The sequence below is a fragment of the Macrobrachium nipponense genome, chromosome 39, assembly GCF_015104395.2.
Source record: "Macrobrachium nipponense isolate FS-2020 chromosome 39, ASM1510439v2, whole genome shotgun sequence".
Lineage (NCBI taxonomy): Eukaryota > Metazoa > Arthropoda > Malacostraca > Decapoda > Palaemonidae > Macrobrachium > Macrobrachium nipponense.
Window position 1 is genome coordinate 60,239,948 of NC_061099.1, and position 19,212 is coordinate 60,259,159.

General features: G+C 35.8%; 1 protein-coding gene across 1 annotated transcript in view; it reads left to right on the top strand.

Moving 5' to 3' along the window:
• The first annotated feature begins 2,244 nt into the window (after positions 1–2,244).
• The window catches only part of LOC135210479 (uncharacterized), a 35,018-nt gene continuing 18,050 nt past the window's right edge, over positions 2,245–19,212 (top strand). The window contains exons 1-7 of the mRNA XM_064243370.1: positions 2,245–3,064; positions 3,902–4,050; positions 4,562–4,789; positions 5,456–5,742; positions 10,752–11,011; positions 13,190–13,258; positions 13,977–14,101. Of these exons, the coding sequence (XP_064099440.1) occupies positions 2,245–3,064; positions 3,902–4,050; positions 4,562–4,789; positions 5,456–5,742; positions 10,752–11,011; positions 13,190–13,258; positions 13,977–14,101 (1,938 nt within the window). The remainder of the gene's footprint in view (positions 3,065–3,901; positions 4,051–4,561; positions 4,790–5,455; positions 5,743–10,751; positions 11,012–13,189; positions 13,259–13,976; positions 14,102–19,212) is intronic.

Genomic DNA, 19,212 nt, shown 5'->3' on the forward strand with positions numbered 1-19,212 from the left:
TTGTTTGTTGAAGACAAGGAGACGCAAAGGGAAAGTAAGAATAATTTTACTTCATGATTTTTGCATATCTACAATAAATGCATATTGACGAGGAAGTTTCGTTTAGTAGGGACAAAGTTTAATATAATGTAAAACTATATATATATATAATATAAATATATATATATATATTATATATATATATATAATATATGTATATATATATATAATTATTAGAAATGAAATTTGTAGCCTCCCTTCCCCTAATTTTTCAGACGTTGTCTCCTTCAATTGACTATTAAATTTTTTAAAACAAAAATAAGATATATTTTGCAATGACCCAAACAATAATCATTGTCACAAATGACATATGGCCGACTGATAAACATCTATAGCAAAAAATGAAAAAAATCACGCATTTCATTATGATTCCTTTCTCTACCCAGAACTTTGGGTTGAACGAGTCAGCCTGTCATCGCTCGGAACTGGAACTTCCAAATACTTGATGAACAGCTGCGAATGTTCAGGTGCGTTGCTGTACACCCACTGCCCATCTTCTATACCTTTCAGTGTGTATATATATATATATATTATATATATATATATATATATATATATATATATATATATAGTAATTATATATATATATATTATATATATATATATATATATATATATATATATACGGGAAACTGTAGTCGCTATAGTAGATTCATATCAACTGTGCATCTCACGTCTAGGCAGTCCCTTACGACGCTCCTGATTGGCTGTTGATAAGCCACAGGCAACCATGAGCGTCGTAAGGAACTAGCCTAGACAGCAGATGCACGGTTGATGTGAATGTACTATAGTATTGGGCTTACATAAACATTGTGTAAGTTATGTGCATTTGTCAGTAACATTTCTAGCACGACTGAGAAGGAGCCTCATCATTTCCAGATGGTACCACATTTGTTTCACATACGACTACAACGAAAAGGTCATTAAAACGTACATCGACGGTAAGCTCACCAATTACCAGGCGTACAATGTCGGACGTCCTGTCTACGGCAACAAACAGCAACCATCGGCAGGGGGACTATGCAGAAAGGAGCTTCAGTGGCAAGCTAAGTCAGGTAAGACGTTTGTGGATGTAAACCGAAAGGTTATCTGAACAGTAATTTAAGAGTGACCGTCTGTCAACTACTGAAAGATGTAGCTTCTTCAATTGGACAATTTACCTCATTGGATAGAGGTACACCACAGTATGACTATAGTAGATTCACATCAACCGTGCATCTGAAGTCTAGCCCAGTCCCTTACGACGCACTTGATTGGCTGTTGATAAGCCAATCACAGGGATGTAAACTCTCAGTCTCTCTAGAGAGTTCATTTAGGCAGGTTGTATGTTCCACCTCTCCTGAAGGATACTTTTGAAAGACGTATCCTCAGGAGAGGTGGAACATACTTCCTGCCTATGTGAACTCTCGAGAGAGATTGAGAGTTTCCAGCCCTGTGAATGGACTATCAACAGCCAATCAGGAACTTCGTAAGGGACGAGCCTAGACATCAGATGCATGGTTGATGTTAATCTATAGTAATAATATAGCAGGTTCTGTTCTATTCTTGCCTAATATTGCAATTCGTTTTCCATAATATATTTGATGATACTGACCAATATCTAATTCATAATTTTGCCGAGTAATTTCATTTTGAACCAGCTGATAAACGTCAACAATTATTATCATTGTAAGTCAGTAACTGAGACAATTCTTCGGATAAGACTTAACTTTACCAGGCTTATTTCTTTTTATCAGGTAAACGTCTGGGACAGAGCACTGAGTACAGAAGAAATCTGGAACATGAGTACTTGTAGTATCGACTTGCAAGGAAATTATATATCTTGGAATGAAGGCTGGATCCTGCGTAATGTTTCTCGTTTTGAATTGCCTCTGGCAGATCTCTGTAAAGACGTGAAAATTCGGTCTCACTTCTGGTTTCCTAGCTTGTACTTTGACACTGCTCAGTATTTGTGCGAAGCTCTGGGCGCCGAGTTGCCAGTCGTCGATTCTCTGAAAGAGGTCAGAGCTATAAGCGAGGAAGCAAACAACACGTATCCCGATTCAGATGTTTGTTCCTTCGAATACTGGACTTCTTATTCAGACTCGCTAGAAGAAGGTGTCTGGCGTTACGGCAATGGAGAAATACCGAAGAATCCAATCTGGCTGCGCGGCGGAACCGAATGGCTTAAAGTATGAAAACTGCGCCGTTCTGACCATTCACGGCATGGCTGACATTGACTGCAAAGTGGACAGGAAATGCGTTGCTTGCACATTCAAAGAACAACAGAGGTTTTCGCTCTTGGGGTCTTGTGAGAGCGAAGTGCGGAACGTTTACTTTGTCGCGTATCAAAAGCTCCTTGGTGAGCTCTACTTCATGGGTTATGGGAGCTACTACATAAGAAAAGAAGGGGAGCAGTGGGTCTGGGTTGACGACGTTAAGAATGAAACCATAGCGAGGATGGAAGCTGCAAAGCCCAACTATCCAATGGGTAGGAGGGTGTGGCATCTAGAGAGGCCAGTGTGCGGTCAGGAACCGAATCAGAAGCGCATCCTGCTTCTGACTCCTTGTGCAGAGAACGAGTTCACCTGCGACGACGGAAGCTGCGTCGCTCACCACAAGCGCTGCGACCTGAAATATGACTGTCGGGACAACAGCGACGAGGCTGACTGCATGCTGATCGACCATCCCGAAGGATACCAGAAGCACCTGCCCCCCAGATCAAACCTGGGGGAAGACCTGAGTCTCCTCGTCGTTCTGTCCATGCGTGTGAGCACGATGGCGGTCAAGACGATGGAGATGGCCGTTGATGTGACTTTCGAACTCACGTTAACGTGGAAGGACAACAGGCTGCAGTATCTGAACCTTAAAGTTAACGATACACTGAATGTCCTTCCTCTCGAAGCTATGAGGACACTGTGGACGCCTGATGTCACGTTCGTCAATGCGATAGGGAATCATCACACGTACGTGGACGAATACACCTCTATGATGATCAACCGCAGTTCTGAATTCAAGACGAGGGATGAAACTGCGCCTGCTGAGGGTGCGTTATTCTTTTATTGTTATGCACTTACGACAGTTTTATGATGCCTTCTTTTTTTTAGAACTTTAAAATGTGCAGCATTCTAATACCCTCCCTGTGTATTGTAAAGTAAAAGCATTTTATTTTCAGGGGCCTTACTTCCTTACTTTCAAATAGATACTAATTTTTTTTTACATATAATCAATCATTTTTACGCCACTATAACAACCAACTCACCTAATCTTTGCTCAAAATATCAACTATGAAATGGTATATTGTTATGTTAAGTAATCTACGGAAATATATACGTAATAATAATAATTAATAATAATAAATAATAATAATAATATAATAATGATAATAATAATAATGGGCGCAATTTTCTGTGTCGAAACTGATGAACAATGGTTGCAGATCCCACAATAATATCGCATGTGAGCATAAGGTCTTTTAATGGATAATAAAACTTTCAAACCTTGCACTATGTTCATCTTCTTGACTGAAGATGAACTTAGTACAAAGTTCGAAAGCTTTCATTGTCCATTAAAAGACCTTATACTCACATGCGATATTATTGTGGACCTGCAACCAATAATAATAATAAAATAATAATAATAATAATAATAATAATAATAATAATAATAATAATAATAATAATAATAATAATAATAATAAATTTTTAGTATAGTAATATTCATAGAAGGAGCATAATAATAATAATAATAATAATAATAATAAAACTGATTACAGTGGAGGGTTTGTTTCCGGGAAAATTCAAACGCCCTGTCCATCAAGCGAAAGTACGGCATCACTTTCGACGCCAACTTCAACCTGCTGCTTTATCCGTTTGACATCCAGGAGTGCTCGATGCACCTCAGGATCTCGTCGGCGCCCAAGTCCTTCCTCATGTTCGATTCGGTGGAGTCATTGGCCATCAACTTGGGGGAGAGTCTATCAGCGGAGTATTACGTGAGTTTTGTCAGTTGTGTTTTATATTCTACGACTGTGTAGCTACTCTGCTCTCTCTCTCTCTCTCTCTCTCTCTCTCTCTCTCTCTCTCTCTCTCTCTCTCTCTCTCTCTCTCGCTTCTTCTCACTCTGTTTCCAGTCTTTTTATGCATCTCGATTGGTTGGTTCTCGTATATATATATATATATATATATATATATATATATATATATATATATATAATATATATATTGAAGTGAGTACACAAAGGCTGAACAACAGTAAAGATCAAAGTGAGAAAGTCTACTAATAAACGTCAACTTTTCCCTTGTTCAGAGCAAAAAATTGATCTCTAAACTCTCCTCTCTAACAATACCACCTTTATACAGTGTGGTAGCCCTGCAAACATATGTAGGTTTCTTGTCATAACACAGATCGTAACTGTCGTTTTCTGAAACCTAGTAACGCATGATTTATACAGTACAAATTGCAATTATTTAATTTTTTATAGAACTGTTCTAGTACCAACAAAAGATTTCCATTGAAATATTTACACTTCATCATCTTTCAGATCGGAGGTCTAAAAGTGGGATACGAAGCAATAGGAGAGTACAGTGAAGCCCTCATCAAGATCCCACTGTCTCGGCTTGCTGGGTATGCCATCCTGAACATTTACATCCCGACGCTGGTGCTTCTGGCGATCAGCTACATGTCCCTCTTCGTCAGAACTGACATGTTTGACACGAGAATGATGGCCGCCCTTACGGTGCAGTTGGTCATTGCTACGCTTTTTTCGCAGGTGAGGTCCCATGAGGTTTATGTCGCTATGGCGCCGTCTTCAAGCTGGTCAATTATCCAGCAACCATTTACTATGCCAGAATTGAAGTTACCCTCTTTATATCAGGTGCTGTTTTTTATTGTCTCAATGCTGTCTTTGCATATTAACCGACATTAAATCATATTTTCAAGTGTTCAATCCTATTACTGTTGTTGGTAGCCCCGATTCACCTAATGTTTTAACTTGGTCATTCTTCTGTTACCCTGAATCTTAGTACCTTCCTTTTCAAAGTCACTTTTCAGCGATAGACACAGCACAGGCCTATGTACATACTTAAGAGAATATTCTTGAAGACACAAAAGGCGAAATGTAACTTTTCTTGGGTACTTTAATAAGCTCCTCAGCAATAAATCTTGCACATTGTTAGGAAATATTAATGTAAATAATACATCATGTTCAAAGCTGAAATACATTTAAGAAAAACATGAGCGCATTGTATTCACTTGCTCGTTAATAATAATATGGACATATTTTGAAAACAGAGCAATCCCTCTGACTCATTTTTAGATGATGGTGTGTGTTTGTGTATGTGTGTGTCCGTGTTTCTACGTTACGACTTACATCTTTTCATACAACTATGACGTAAGCTGTGATTGTTTAGTGAAGACATTTACACCAATTTCCCAGGTGTCACAATCTCTCCCGAAGACCTCCTATTTCAAGATGGTAGACGTTTGGTTCCTGTTCTGCATCGCCATCACCTTCATCGTCATCCTGTTTCACGGAATCATCGACAGCATTCTGTACCCGAGTTCTGGAAAAATATCCTCGATTATCCAAGTAGGAGCTGCTGCCTGGCTGGGACAAGGCAGCGCCAGCAAGCCCAACTCCGCCTCGCAGAAGAACGAAGGAGATTTCATGGTGAGAATCTCCAAGATTGTTGTGCTCGCTCTGTTCGTCCTGTTCAACATTGGGTATTGGGGATACATCCTCTCTTGAAGTGGAAAACCCACCCGCAGAGCTTCTGTAACCATGTCTTTCCTGGATGCTGGAATAAATATTGAATTCCTCGTTCTATATCTGTTCCTAAACAAACACCACAGGCAAAGAAGAAAGGATAAACAGCTGTAAATCCTGACCGGTTCCGACTATAGTGTTTGACCTATAAAAATCATGCATCGAGTGTGATTATACTATATATATATATATATATATATATATATATATATATATATATATAATAGCATTGTCGTATACTCGAGGGAAATCCATAAGAGAAGAAATACAGGGTAAGGAAGAACATTTATGAGGTTAAAACAAGTGTTCCAGTACGTCATCGCATTAACGTAAATCTGAAAGGTGAAATATGCCACAATTCAAAAATGATTGATCTAAACTCATGTCAAATATATATATGATAAAAGGACCCTGAATAAGTAAGTACATACGCTAAAGCTTTATTTGTGAATATCATGACGAACTCAAGCTTTTCAGAAATTCCTGTTGCCTTTTTCATAGTGCGTCATGAATGCAAAGAAATATTTCAGATGGTATTTATATGGCGGACAGAAAATTCTCACGGTAACTGTGCTCCCTTATATTGAAGGATTATCTCTGGAAAAGTTACAGAAAAGAACTTAAGTACCCGAGGTACTGAACTCTACGGGTCAAGTAGGGGTGGGAGTCAGGAAAAGTTGTCTGGGGAGAGGGGCTGGGGTGGGGGGGGGGTGGGGGTGGGGGTGGGGGAAGGATTTAGGCTAAATGTCCCAGGTTCAAAACAGTTCCATGGGTGTGCAGTCCCTTAATTTTCATTCCCTTCTTTTTTTAGCTGACTTCTTTCAATACATCTCGGTAAAAGTGTGCGAGTGGCAACATGCATAACGAAAATTCACTTAGCCTGTAATTCACAAATATTATAACTTTTCCACTAAACTGTTATTAGAACTAAAAAATGTATTTAATTTCTATGTGTCTTTCTATGAGAGAATGACAGACATCAAAAGTTAAAGCCTAAAATCTACTTTACTGAGCTTGTGGTTTCATATGACAGGATCAAATTCTAGTCTCCAATGGTTACCTTTCACCAACACATCACAATCACATTCTGATTAGTGAGAGCTTTCATCTCTTAGCTTGTGTTCGATACTTCATACATATTAGTGATCTCATGGGTTTCAGTAAATTCTTTCATCACATATTAGTCAGACCAATAAGGAAAAACCACAGTAATGTATATGAAACATTTTTGTCTTTAGAAAAATACAGTCGCTCATATACAGTCCTTTAGCCTTTTGCTTATAATTTCCGTTCACAGTTTAATGATGCATCATAGATATTTAGTCAGAATTCTTGATACACGGTATATAAAGAAGATAAAAATAAGTTGTACAATTTACCAACTATATTAAAGACACGAAGCTTACGACCAATGCACGATAGTTCATAAAAATAAAGATAAAGAAATTTAATTCTGACGGAATGCATTAAACGATGTCTTTACTTTTGACTTCTTTTCTGGTCTAGTGTATAACTAATGACCCCAGTTCAGATTTTCATCCTCTCAGTGACCCATACAGATACAAACTATAAATACCAAATATGAATAAAAAAAATACTCAAAGGATTTATACCCAAAGATCAAAGTTAACGTAATTAACACAGTTAGAAAATACTAATCACAGACGTGGAAATTTTTATAAAAATGGCAACCATATGTAAGGTCAAAACAATGAATGACAGCGCTAATCTCACGACGTTGGAAAGAGGGCGGAAGAACACAGCATAAAAGCATTAAGAAAAAAAAACTTCGCAGAGAGAGAGAGAGAGAGAGCGAGAGAGAGAGAGAGAGAGAGAGGATGGTAAAAAAGGGAAGGGAAAAAAAAAAAAGAAAAAAAGGGGGTAGGGGGAGAGCCGAGCGGTAGGTAAGGAGAGAGCCCACGATGAGAGTGAGGAGGAGGAGGAGGAGGAAGAAATCCGAATATTCGTCTTGCGTTGCCGAAACTTTTGCCACTAATTTCATCGTGGATTCTACCTAATGACACTTGACGGATGTCGTCATCATGAAGAATTAACCGGTTTTCTCCCCCGTCTACTTTTCCTTTACCGTGACGGACGCGTCACTTCCAAACGGTGGTGAGGCACCTGAAGCTCTGGCCAGACATCCATGACTCAGATTTTATTTTACGCTGCGCATGCGCGTGCTTACCTAACGTATACATAAACAAGCAACGCGAAATTTCCAGGTTCTCGAGCCTCAGCCTCGGGCAGTTCGTTACCTTACGAGGGAAAGCTCAGTCGGCTGGAAAACTAAGAGGTAAGAGGATTGTGGGTAGGACATTTGCACAATAGTTATTTACCAAATATGTCGGCTGAAAAACTTAAAGGGTAAGAGGATAGTGGGTTGGACATTTTGAACGACACAGTTATTTAACAAATAAGATCATTTACCAGTACATTCCGTAAAATATCTGATTCGCCCAACAATACCGATGATAATCTACGTAAGATAGAGCATTTATCACCGTGTCTGTTTGCGCATTATGCTGGAAATAATGCGTAATTTAACTGAATGTTCGAAATCCACCATTGCGTTAACTAAAATTTCAGTGGCTGCAACAAGAAAACTTACCTAATTGCATGCGAAGAATGAAATTAAAGGTAACAACCGAGTGACGATATATTTATGGTATCAGTTGCGCTTTTACCCAGCTCTTGAAATATTGGTTATTTTATTTCTAAAGACTTCTAGAGCTGTCCTGTGACACGGTCATAAACAAACATATAAGGCACTGTGAAGTCATTCTCTCTCTATCTTTCTCGTAGATTCATGATCTGTATATATTTCAACCAAAAACATTGAACGATTAACATACATTAAATACCACCCTATGTACTTACTAATGATTTACGTGTTTCTTCTTTTGGGATTCACTAGACCCAGTCTTCATTAAGGAATCTGTATCCTTAAGTTTTGAATTTTTTGTCTAGAATTTTTACTGTAAGGCATAACAACATCGCAGTAATCTTTTTTTTTTCTTTCATGAAAGAGCTGGAAAAATTTTTTCTTCGTTTGCAATGTTGAAGAGAGGTACTGGAAGATATGAGAACAAACATTCATCTTGTGTCCAAAATGCCTTACCATTGAACAAGAGCGCTTGTAAAATCATGTGTAGCTGCTACAAATGATCATGGTAACCATATTAGAATGTTTAGGGATGATTACGATAAACGGACGAAACCCTCCATATATGGGTACATGATGGATTTCGTCTATAGAAATACGCGTGCATTTTCAATTCACGTGCCATAATTTCTTAGCTGAGTTCTTAACATCTAGTCCTCGGAAAAAGTCTGGGTTCCGACAAATGAATAGCCCCTATGACATACCAAAGTACCTCAATAAAGCATTTGATTTCATCCAGTCGATGTTTCTTGGGATTACTGATTTAGCTATATGAGTTCCTTAGACCTATGCTTTGGTATTGTTTGAAACTATTATTTCAATTATACTTTTTAATTTTTTTTATGTTTCCTGAGTAGTACATTGTGTTTTCCTACCTGACACTTCGGTAGAATAAAGTTATATTTTGATGAAAGGCTTGTAAGCAAAGATATTTCTCTCTCTCTCTCTCTCTCTCTGAGAACAAATGAAATAATAGACTTTCAAACCTCATAGCCTCATATAATTGTATCTAAATAAACCAAAATTCCAGTCATGGCTGGTATTTTTGGTGACCAAGCTATCCGAGTTGAATAAATAAAAGAGAAAAAAAATATATATTGACGAAGAGCAAAACAGAATGAGCTCCGTTCTTTGCTTTTCTCACAAAGCAAAAAGCATTCAAAAGAACGGCAATTTCAACCTCAAATCAACATCCAGTTCTACTAAAGTTGTGAAGCAAGATTTAGCAGATTGGCTTAAGGACCTATAAAGAACAGAAAATTGACAAGTTTTAGTTTCTTTCATAGGAAAAAAAATGTCAGAAAATTCATGCTAATCATGCCGGTTCATCTCAGGGAATCTTCTGATACTCTCTCCGTAAACAGAGAGAGAGAGAGAGAGAGAGAGAGAGAGAGAGAGAGAGAGAGAGAGAGAGAGAGAATGTCCTAAAGTCTCTCTGTATGACCAAATGGATCATAAAATGTGGGAAGGATATCATCACGACAATAATTGCTTAAGACCAATCACTCATGCTCTCAGCGCAGTTATGTTAAGTGTAAAAGGGCCTGCTTATGAGTGCCAGCATAATAGTCATACTTCGCAAAACGCAAAATCTGCATGATAAGACTTATATCAAATAAATTATCGCATAGTTTTGAAATATGATCCCTGCTTCTTTTCGTGAGATCTTCCTGATCCACGGAAGAGGGGGACACACTTACAAGGTCAAAGAATATATGAGTTTTCTGATGTCAAGTTTCGCATTGTCTCGATAAACATCTTGGAACGACGAGTTTTATTAGTCCTTTTTTTTCCTTTACTTGTAAAAAAACGCGGAATTTTTCAATCTTTTTTGTGTTTTATAAGTCTAATAATGTATCAGTTCCGGGAAATAAAGTTTTTTGCCGTTTAACTGCAATAACATCGTAATCTTGACCCTTGTTTGCATGACCACAGCACCCGAGGCATCTCTACGTTTCTCGTCCATTTCAGTTTCCTACGTATAAAGGAAATCTGACAGGACAAAATGATTTTCGTGGCCGTTTATTAATATATAATTGAAATCTTCTTGAACCTCCTTCTACCTGCTGATTAATTTTGACCGAAGAAAGATTCTGAAGGAAGTACCTCGTTGATTTTTTGTTTTACAAAGTATTCCACTCTGCACTTATTCAAAAATGATACAATGCATTCCAGTCTCCGCGATGAAGTGTCTACAACCTGTAGTTACTGTTTTATAACGCCTCTAAGAATACAAGTGCATGAAATCACAAACGCCAGATTTCTCAAAGAACACTGATACATTTTCGCCTTCGATTTCAGGATGAACGGGACAACGAAACGGTCCACCGTTGACGAGGCCTTGAATTTAAGAGCGCACCTGATAGGGTTGTGGTTTCGAGGGGCGTCAGTGCCCTTCATCTCAAAGAGAACGGGGTTCAGCATCTCTTCCGTTTACAGGTGGATCAAACGCTGGCAGGAAGAAGGCCACCTCCACAGTCGAGCGAAGATTGCCAATGACGGTCATCATCGCTTTCCTCCGAATGGAAATCTGACGGGATACCCGGAGATGTGCGCGGCATGTCTGAGTCGCATTATTTATAACTATGACTATAGTGATCGCCAGCAGATGGTTCTCAACCATTCTCTGCACCCTCTGGCACCATACTAAGTTTTGGTCTCTTAATTAGATATCTATATACGTCAGTGCATAGATATATTAGTTAATATATCGTCACCTTATTCAGTGAGCAGTCGGTTACAAGCATATGTGTTTGCTGACAACAAGCGCTTCATACATCGGTTATCAAAAGCGAAGCATTTCTCATAAATTAACTTCAAGGAAATGGAAGTAGGCTTTCTGAATAGCTAAATTAGCTAAAAGAAAAACAGCAACCATTGCAAAATAACCACCGCTCTTTACTTTTTTTTTATGTGATAAAAGCCTCTGTCTTACATCAGCACAAAGCCATTCGCTGTAGATGTAGTAAAAATAATAAAAAGAAACGTAAATTCCATACCCATCTTGCACCCAATATACTTTTCATAAATACGGAAAATGAAGTAAAGTCTGAAGTAATATTCGATACAATATCTTTTCCTTATCTGCGATCAAATAATTACTCAACTTCGCTGTGATGCTAGACATATTAATGTAAGTAGATTAACACTGCCTTGACTTCTTAGAAACACTATCAAGAACGAAAGTGAAAATTTCCTCAATCATTAATATCATACAATAAAAAAGCCCAAAAACAAATTGAAAGAGTAGTGAGAAAATTCAAAAGAATATTTGTGACAGGAGCACGGAATAAAGGAAAACATTACTAAGACAACTAATTTAAAAGCTGGATGTTTGAAAATATAAAAATAAATGTGGAACATTCATCACTGACAGAAATGTAATTGACAACCGGAAGAGTGAATTGAAACTTATAACCAAAATACGCATACTGAGAGATGTGGGGTAAAATGAACAAATATGACACATAGCTATAAAATATTCCCCACAGGAAATTGAGTGTTAAACGCCAATAATAATGAATAACGGCATTACAACTGTAGGTATAAAGACGCAAGTAAGCAGCATTAATCTAATACTTGAACAATAATATGTTGACAGTGGCAATTAAAATTTTTTTATATTAAACATGTGAGCAGTTCGTCCGAAAACTTGTGAGTGTAACTCCTTTTGTAATTCAGGAGACATTTTAAGAAATCTTGAAACAGCTTTATATTACAAACTCCCTGTAACACCCATGAAGGTGTAACACCTTTTGTAAGGCACGCATTTCTCTCGGCGTTTAGAGCAAGCAGGCATCATGTGCTAATCAAGACGTTTTGGGTAAATTGTTGCTATTTTCTTCTTATCGAAAAGCCAACCAATCATTTTGTCAGAAGCGCGTCATATTTTGACATTCATGCCTTGTATGAAGGCTTATCATTAAAGAGGAGGTACGAATTATTTCATTGCATGTAATGTATCAAAAAATGTTAATTAAAGAAATCACGTAATACAGAAGATTCCTTGAAACTTTGTTTTTGTTCAACCTTTTTTCATAACCTAACAACCTAAGTCTAGAAAAAATGGAAAACATTACCTGAAAGGTACCGAAAACATTTAAAAAAGAATGGCTTGCACGACATAGCTTTCTAGACCAGCAGTCATTTTGGTCCTTTAACAAATATCCAATAAAACCTTTGGTCGCCTGAGGACTCAGCCTCTGAAAAAACTTTTAAAACGTACTATATATATGAGAGCCAGATGTGTAATCAAGTTAGAAACAGTACTAACAGCGATATAAATAACTCTACTCTCACTTCCACAGTCAATATTGTATTTTGTAAAATAAAACGTATCCATAACGATAGCTAGACAAGGCGTGATCCAACCTCCAGCTTACTCGCAAAATGTGCAAGAACTCCCCTTATGCAAGAGAATCTAGACACTATACAAATACGAAAGGTTATTATTAACCTGGTGGAACGGAAATATTGTTTGTAGGGTGGGAGGGATAATGCAGTAACGTCAATTTTTTTTAGAACTTCCACTCGCTCATGAAGGTTATATTGTTTTCATTATTTCGATGCAATGTCCTCTAAGTCGTAAGGTGTATCCAGGTTCAAATTACAGTAAAATAATCAAATTTGAAAAGTGTTTAATAATAATACTATAATAATAACCACTTTCACTTGATTATATTGACTCTATACGATTATTACGATATTTGCACCAATTCTCACTCATCGTTCTTTCTCAGGTATGTTGAAAATCTACCTGGCGATTGTATTCCTACTTCAGGAAGCAGATGCACTCCAAAGGTTCACAGGTTAGTACGAGCCTATAGATCCAGGGTGTCTATGTGAAGAATGTGCTGTTTTGATTTTGTTTTTCTTCGGTTGACAGTGAGAATCCAAGACTGCAAATGCACGAAAAAAAAACTGAAGCTGCAGTGACTGACTGATTGAGCACTGAACTCGTGAAAAATGTGGAGATCCACAGATGTGGTAAAGAGTTGAGCGAGTGAAGTGATGGATCAGTGCGTGCAGAGATGGTTTGATAATGTGGGAAGAATAGAGGAACATGAGATGGCGAAAAGATACTCATTTAGCCCAGAAATGTTGGGAGGAAGGAAGAGAGGAAGACATAGAAACTGATACAAAAGATTAACAGGAAAGGGAAGGTAATTATATGAACATGAGAATTCGAGCAATACGCAGACGAATTTAGTAATATGAAGGAGATTCAAAGGGTTACTGATTATTCACGATTCAGCAGCTAAAGTATGAATATGGTGGTGACTGCTGCGTTTTGTCTACGGTGTTACTTCTTGCTATGGGAAATAGTATAACATTAAATAAATATATATTATATATATATATCATATATATATATATATATACTATATATATAATATCTATATATATATAATTATAATATTATATATATATATATTATAATATAATAATTATAATACTATAATGCATACACGTATATATGCTATTAATAATTTTATGTTTTTTAAAACTACTTTCGCCTAATTACAGCCAGCGTGACACTGATGGAGGAGGCTTCCGAAGCAGTGAGGGCTGTTCTTGAGGCGTCCGATATAAAAGACCGTTCAGTAACCATAATCACAGATGGCTCGTCCTACGTGACTACCACCTTCAAAGTAAGTCGTATCATTATTAACAGCTTCATCACTAAACAATAATTTGTCTAGAAGTTGTCTGTAATACGGAATGTCCTCTCCTTAATAGTGCTGTACCAACTGTATCTTTACAGATATACTTCTACTGCAGTAATGCCTGAATATCTATAATAGCTGGATATTTTATTATATATATATATTCCCACTCCCCTATAAAGTACTCATAAAAAAGATCAACCTGTACAAGTTTCAGGGCTATATGCTAATCTATAAGTAATCCCTACGATGGCCAGCCTCCCTTGCCGCTGCCTTATAGAGTACTGGGAATAAAGATAGGCTGATACATATTTTGGAACGGTGTACAACTTCCTTTACAGCATGGATGACATTCAATGAGTAAACCTTAATGGTCCAGCCTTTTTCACCACTAGTCTAAACATAAAGTTTGACAACAAAACTGTCATATAAACACTCTTGAATTACTATCAATTTAGTATAAACAGACTCCAAGGTCTCTGGTATAAATTGCAGCCAGTATTATACGGAGTACCAATCTGCCGGTAGAGAGTGTAAACTCAGAGTGCCAGTCCAGCACAGTACCACATTCCAATGACCAAACACTAAGGCAATATGTTGCATTTTTCCCAAAGAGCCTCTTATTCTAAGGATTTGTTACTGTATTACATGTGATCTAATCACGGCTGTAAAACATATTTCGAAATATGGATGTTCTGGGGCTTATCGTAGTTCAAGTAAGAAAATTACACTCTAATCTTTATAGGAATCAAACATAGGAAAGCCTAATACAGTTTGGTCAGGTAAACATAATACCTTGTTAAGCAGTCAGTAATCTATGAGCATAGAAATAACGATATATTCTCTCTCTCTCTCTCTCTCTCTCTCTCTCTCTCTCTCTCTCTCTCTGTCTCTAAAGAAAAAAAACTCAAATATAAATTATTACGAATCAAGAATTTTGCGCAAAGGAAACATTTATTTTTTCCAATATACTAAATCTGAAAATACGGGAAAATCAAATACCACTTCTTTTGAAATATCTTTCCCATTATTGAATGATCAGTAACCCATATGCATTTAAATATACAATATGAATAATTAGGCATGTAGTTTTCTTTACAAAATACATTGTGAATTGTAATTGACTACTGGCTTTTAATTATTCTACAATCAATACTCTATTGGTTTCCATAGTCTCTCCTAAGCTCGATAGGAATGTTTCAGAGTTGTTAACTTCCCTGTCGAGCTCAGGAGAAAGTTAACGAGTACTGAAAAGAAAGTAATAAAAAGCCAATGGACAATTGCATTTGACAATGTATGTTTGAAAGAAAAGAAATAACTACATTCTCCTTTAAAAAAAGTCAGCATTCTCCACACTATGAACAAAACTTTCTAGTCATTGTAACAAAAAAGCTAAAATGTTGATTTATGTTGAACGATGAGTAATATATATAGCTACATGAAAATAATTATGTTTCTTTTCAATATACAATTACATACACATATATATGTAGATATATCTACAAACACACACACACACACACCATATATATATATATATATATATATATATCACATATAATATATATATATATATATATATATATATATGGATATATATATATATATATATATATATATACATATATATATATATATATATATAATCTATATATATATATATATATATATATATATTATATATAAATATATATATAAATCCAATATACTGTACACATCATATATGTGTGTATATATATATATAATATATATATATATATATATATATATATATATATATATATATGTATGTATATATAGAATATATATGCAAGAAGCCCTCGGTTAATGGCAGGGGCATTCCGTTCCCAGCTGATGCTGCCAACGAATATCGACGATACCAGCACTAAAAACCTGCATAACAGTGCTGCTAACTGAATATCGACGCCGTGACCGAATATCAGCTCTATTAACCAGAGATCAGCACAGAAAATCCAGTTAACAGCATCACTAGACAAGCGCTGTAAAACCAGATAGCCATTAACTGATGCTGCTGTTAACCGAGGGCTGCCTGTATATATATATATATATATATATATATATATATATATATATATATATATAGTATATATATATATATATATATATATAGATATATATATATTTGATATATATATATATATATATATATATATATATATATATATATATATTATATATATATATATATATACATACATATATATATTCAGTGCTGAATATATATATACATATATATATATATATTCTATATATATATATATATATATATATATATATATATATATATATCTATATTCAGCTGCTGCAACTGAATATCGACGCCGTTGACCGAATATCAGCTTTGTTAACCAGAGATCAGCACAGAAATCCAGTTAACAGCATCACTAGACAAGCGTGTAAACCAGATAGCCATTAACTGATGCTGCTGTTAACCGAGCTGCCTGTATATATATATATATATATATATATATATATATTATATATATATGTATATATATATATGTATATATATATATATATACGTATATATATATATAATATATATATATATATATATATATATGTCACACATATCCACAGGTGAAAAATAAGAGACCGGGTGTAGGTCCTGATTGGTTTCGGCTTTATTTTCAAGCCATTGACAAAGGACTGATAAATAGTATTAGAATTCACGAGTATATATACTACATAGACAGTACTGACGAACATACACACAACCGTTTGATACTGCAGATCCACCCACAGGCAGGTGTCAAGGCAGGAGTGGCTTTCAAAAATTATTTGGCTAATATTTACAATAAATTCTCAAGGGATACTACCGCTTAGGGTACAAGTCCACACCTGACAAGTGTCAGGGAGGTGGGGTTGAACATCTCATCACTACTACCTTTACTGTGTTTTACAATATAATAATCCTATTTTTCATATATCTCTACAGCCTACCTTAAAATTTAAACACTACAAATTTCTTTTGATATTAAAGGATCAAGTTTATACATTCCTTGATTCCTTGACTTATTGTTGTAACTTTCTTTTATACAAACTAGATTCAATGATATTCCTTTCCAATGCATCATTAGAACACACCACCTTTTTTGCCCCTTCCCAGTTAATAGCATGATTGTTCTCACTAACATGTACAAATATACCACTATTTTCCTGTGCATATCTCACACATTGTTTAAGTTGTTCTATTCTTTTTTCCAGTGCTTTCCCCGTTTGACCAATGTAAAAGTTGTCACAAGACTTACACAGGATTTTATATACACATCCTTTAGCATTGTCGGGGAAGTTCTTAATAAGTACCTGTTTCATTGTTTTATTGTTTTTAAAAACTACATTAACACCAAAATTCTTCAGGAGATGTGGAATATCTTTCATATTACTATTAAAAGGTAGTACAAGCAAATTTTTGTTGTTGTAAGGTTCTTTTTGATTTTGATACATGGTCTTTTTTGCCGCTTTTAATGCATTGTTTAATACATTATCTGGATATTTCAGTTTCTTGCCTGTATTCCGAATCTTATCTATCTCCTCATCTATATATTCTGGGCTACATACCGTAGTGCTCTTAAAAACATGGATGGAACACTGATCTTTTAACCTTATTGTTTTGTCCAGAATAGAAATGTACATAGGAAGAAATATTAATAGGTTTTCTCTAAACACTATACTTAAACCCACTTCTATTTCTCCGTATGAGGACATCCAAAAGGGTTAAAGACTGTAAATTTGAATTTAATGAAAAATTCTACTCACAAAATTTTGGTATGGCAATGGGAAACCCTCTGTCCCCAGTGCTAAGTAATTTATATATGGAATTATTTGAAAAGAAAATTTTAAATAATATAATTCCACGCAATGTACCTTGGTTTAGATATGTTGGCGACATAATTTGTGTATGGCCAGGGAACGAAGATGTAAATAACTTTTTTGTCAGGTTAAATCAATTAGTACCATCAATTAAATTTACTATGGAAATAGAAAAAGATGAATGCCTACCCCTTTTGGATGTCCTCATACGGAGAAATAGGAGTGGGTTTAAGTATAGTGTTTACAGAAAACCTACTAATATTTCTTCCTATGTACATTTCTATTCTGGACAAAACAATAAGGTTAAAAGATCAGTGTTTGCATCCATGTTTTAAGAGCACTACGGGATGTAGCCCAGAATATATAGATGAGGAGATAGATAAGATTCGGAATACAGGCAAGAAACTGAAATATTCAGAAAATGTACTAAGCAATGCATTAAAAGCGGCAAAAAAGACCATGTATCAGAATCAAAAAGAACCTTACAACAACAAAAATTTGCTTGTACTACCTCTTAATAGTAATATGTAAGATATCCCACATCTCCTGAAGAATTTTGGTGTTAATGTAGTTTTTAAAAACAATAAAACCATGAAACAGGTACTTATTAAGAACTTCCCCGACAATGCTAAAGGATGTGTATATAAAATCCCATGTAAGTCTTGTGACAACTTTTACATTGGTCAAACGGGGAAAGCACTGGAAAAAAGAATAGAACAACATAAACAATGTGTGAGATAAAAGAAAGTTACAACAATAATATGAACATCAGTCAAGGAATCAAGGAATGTATAAACTTGATCCTTTAATATCAAAAGAAATTTGTAAAGTGTTTAAATTTTAAGGTAGGCTGTAGAGATATATGAAAAATAGGATTATTATATTTGTAAACACAGTAAAGGGGGCAGTAGTGGTAATGAGATGTTCAACCCCGCCTCCCTGACACCTGTCAGGTGTGGACTTGTACCCTAAGCGGTAGTATCCCTTGAGAATTTATTGTAAATTTTAGCCAAATGATTTTTGAAAGCCACTCCTCCTACTTGCACCTGCCTGTGGGTGGATCTGCAGTCTCAAACGGTTGTGTGTATGTTCGTCAGTACTATGTAGTATATATACTCGTGAATTTTAATACTATGTATCAGTCCTTTGTCAATGGCTTGAAAATAAAGCCGAAACCGGTCAGGACCTACACCCTGTCTCTTATTTTTCACCTGTGGATATGTGTGATAAATAAATCACGTGCTAAAGTGATTATAATCATA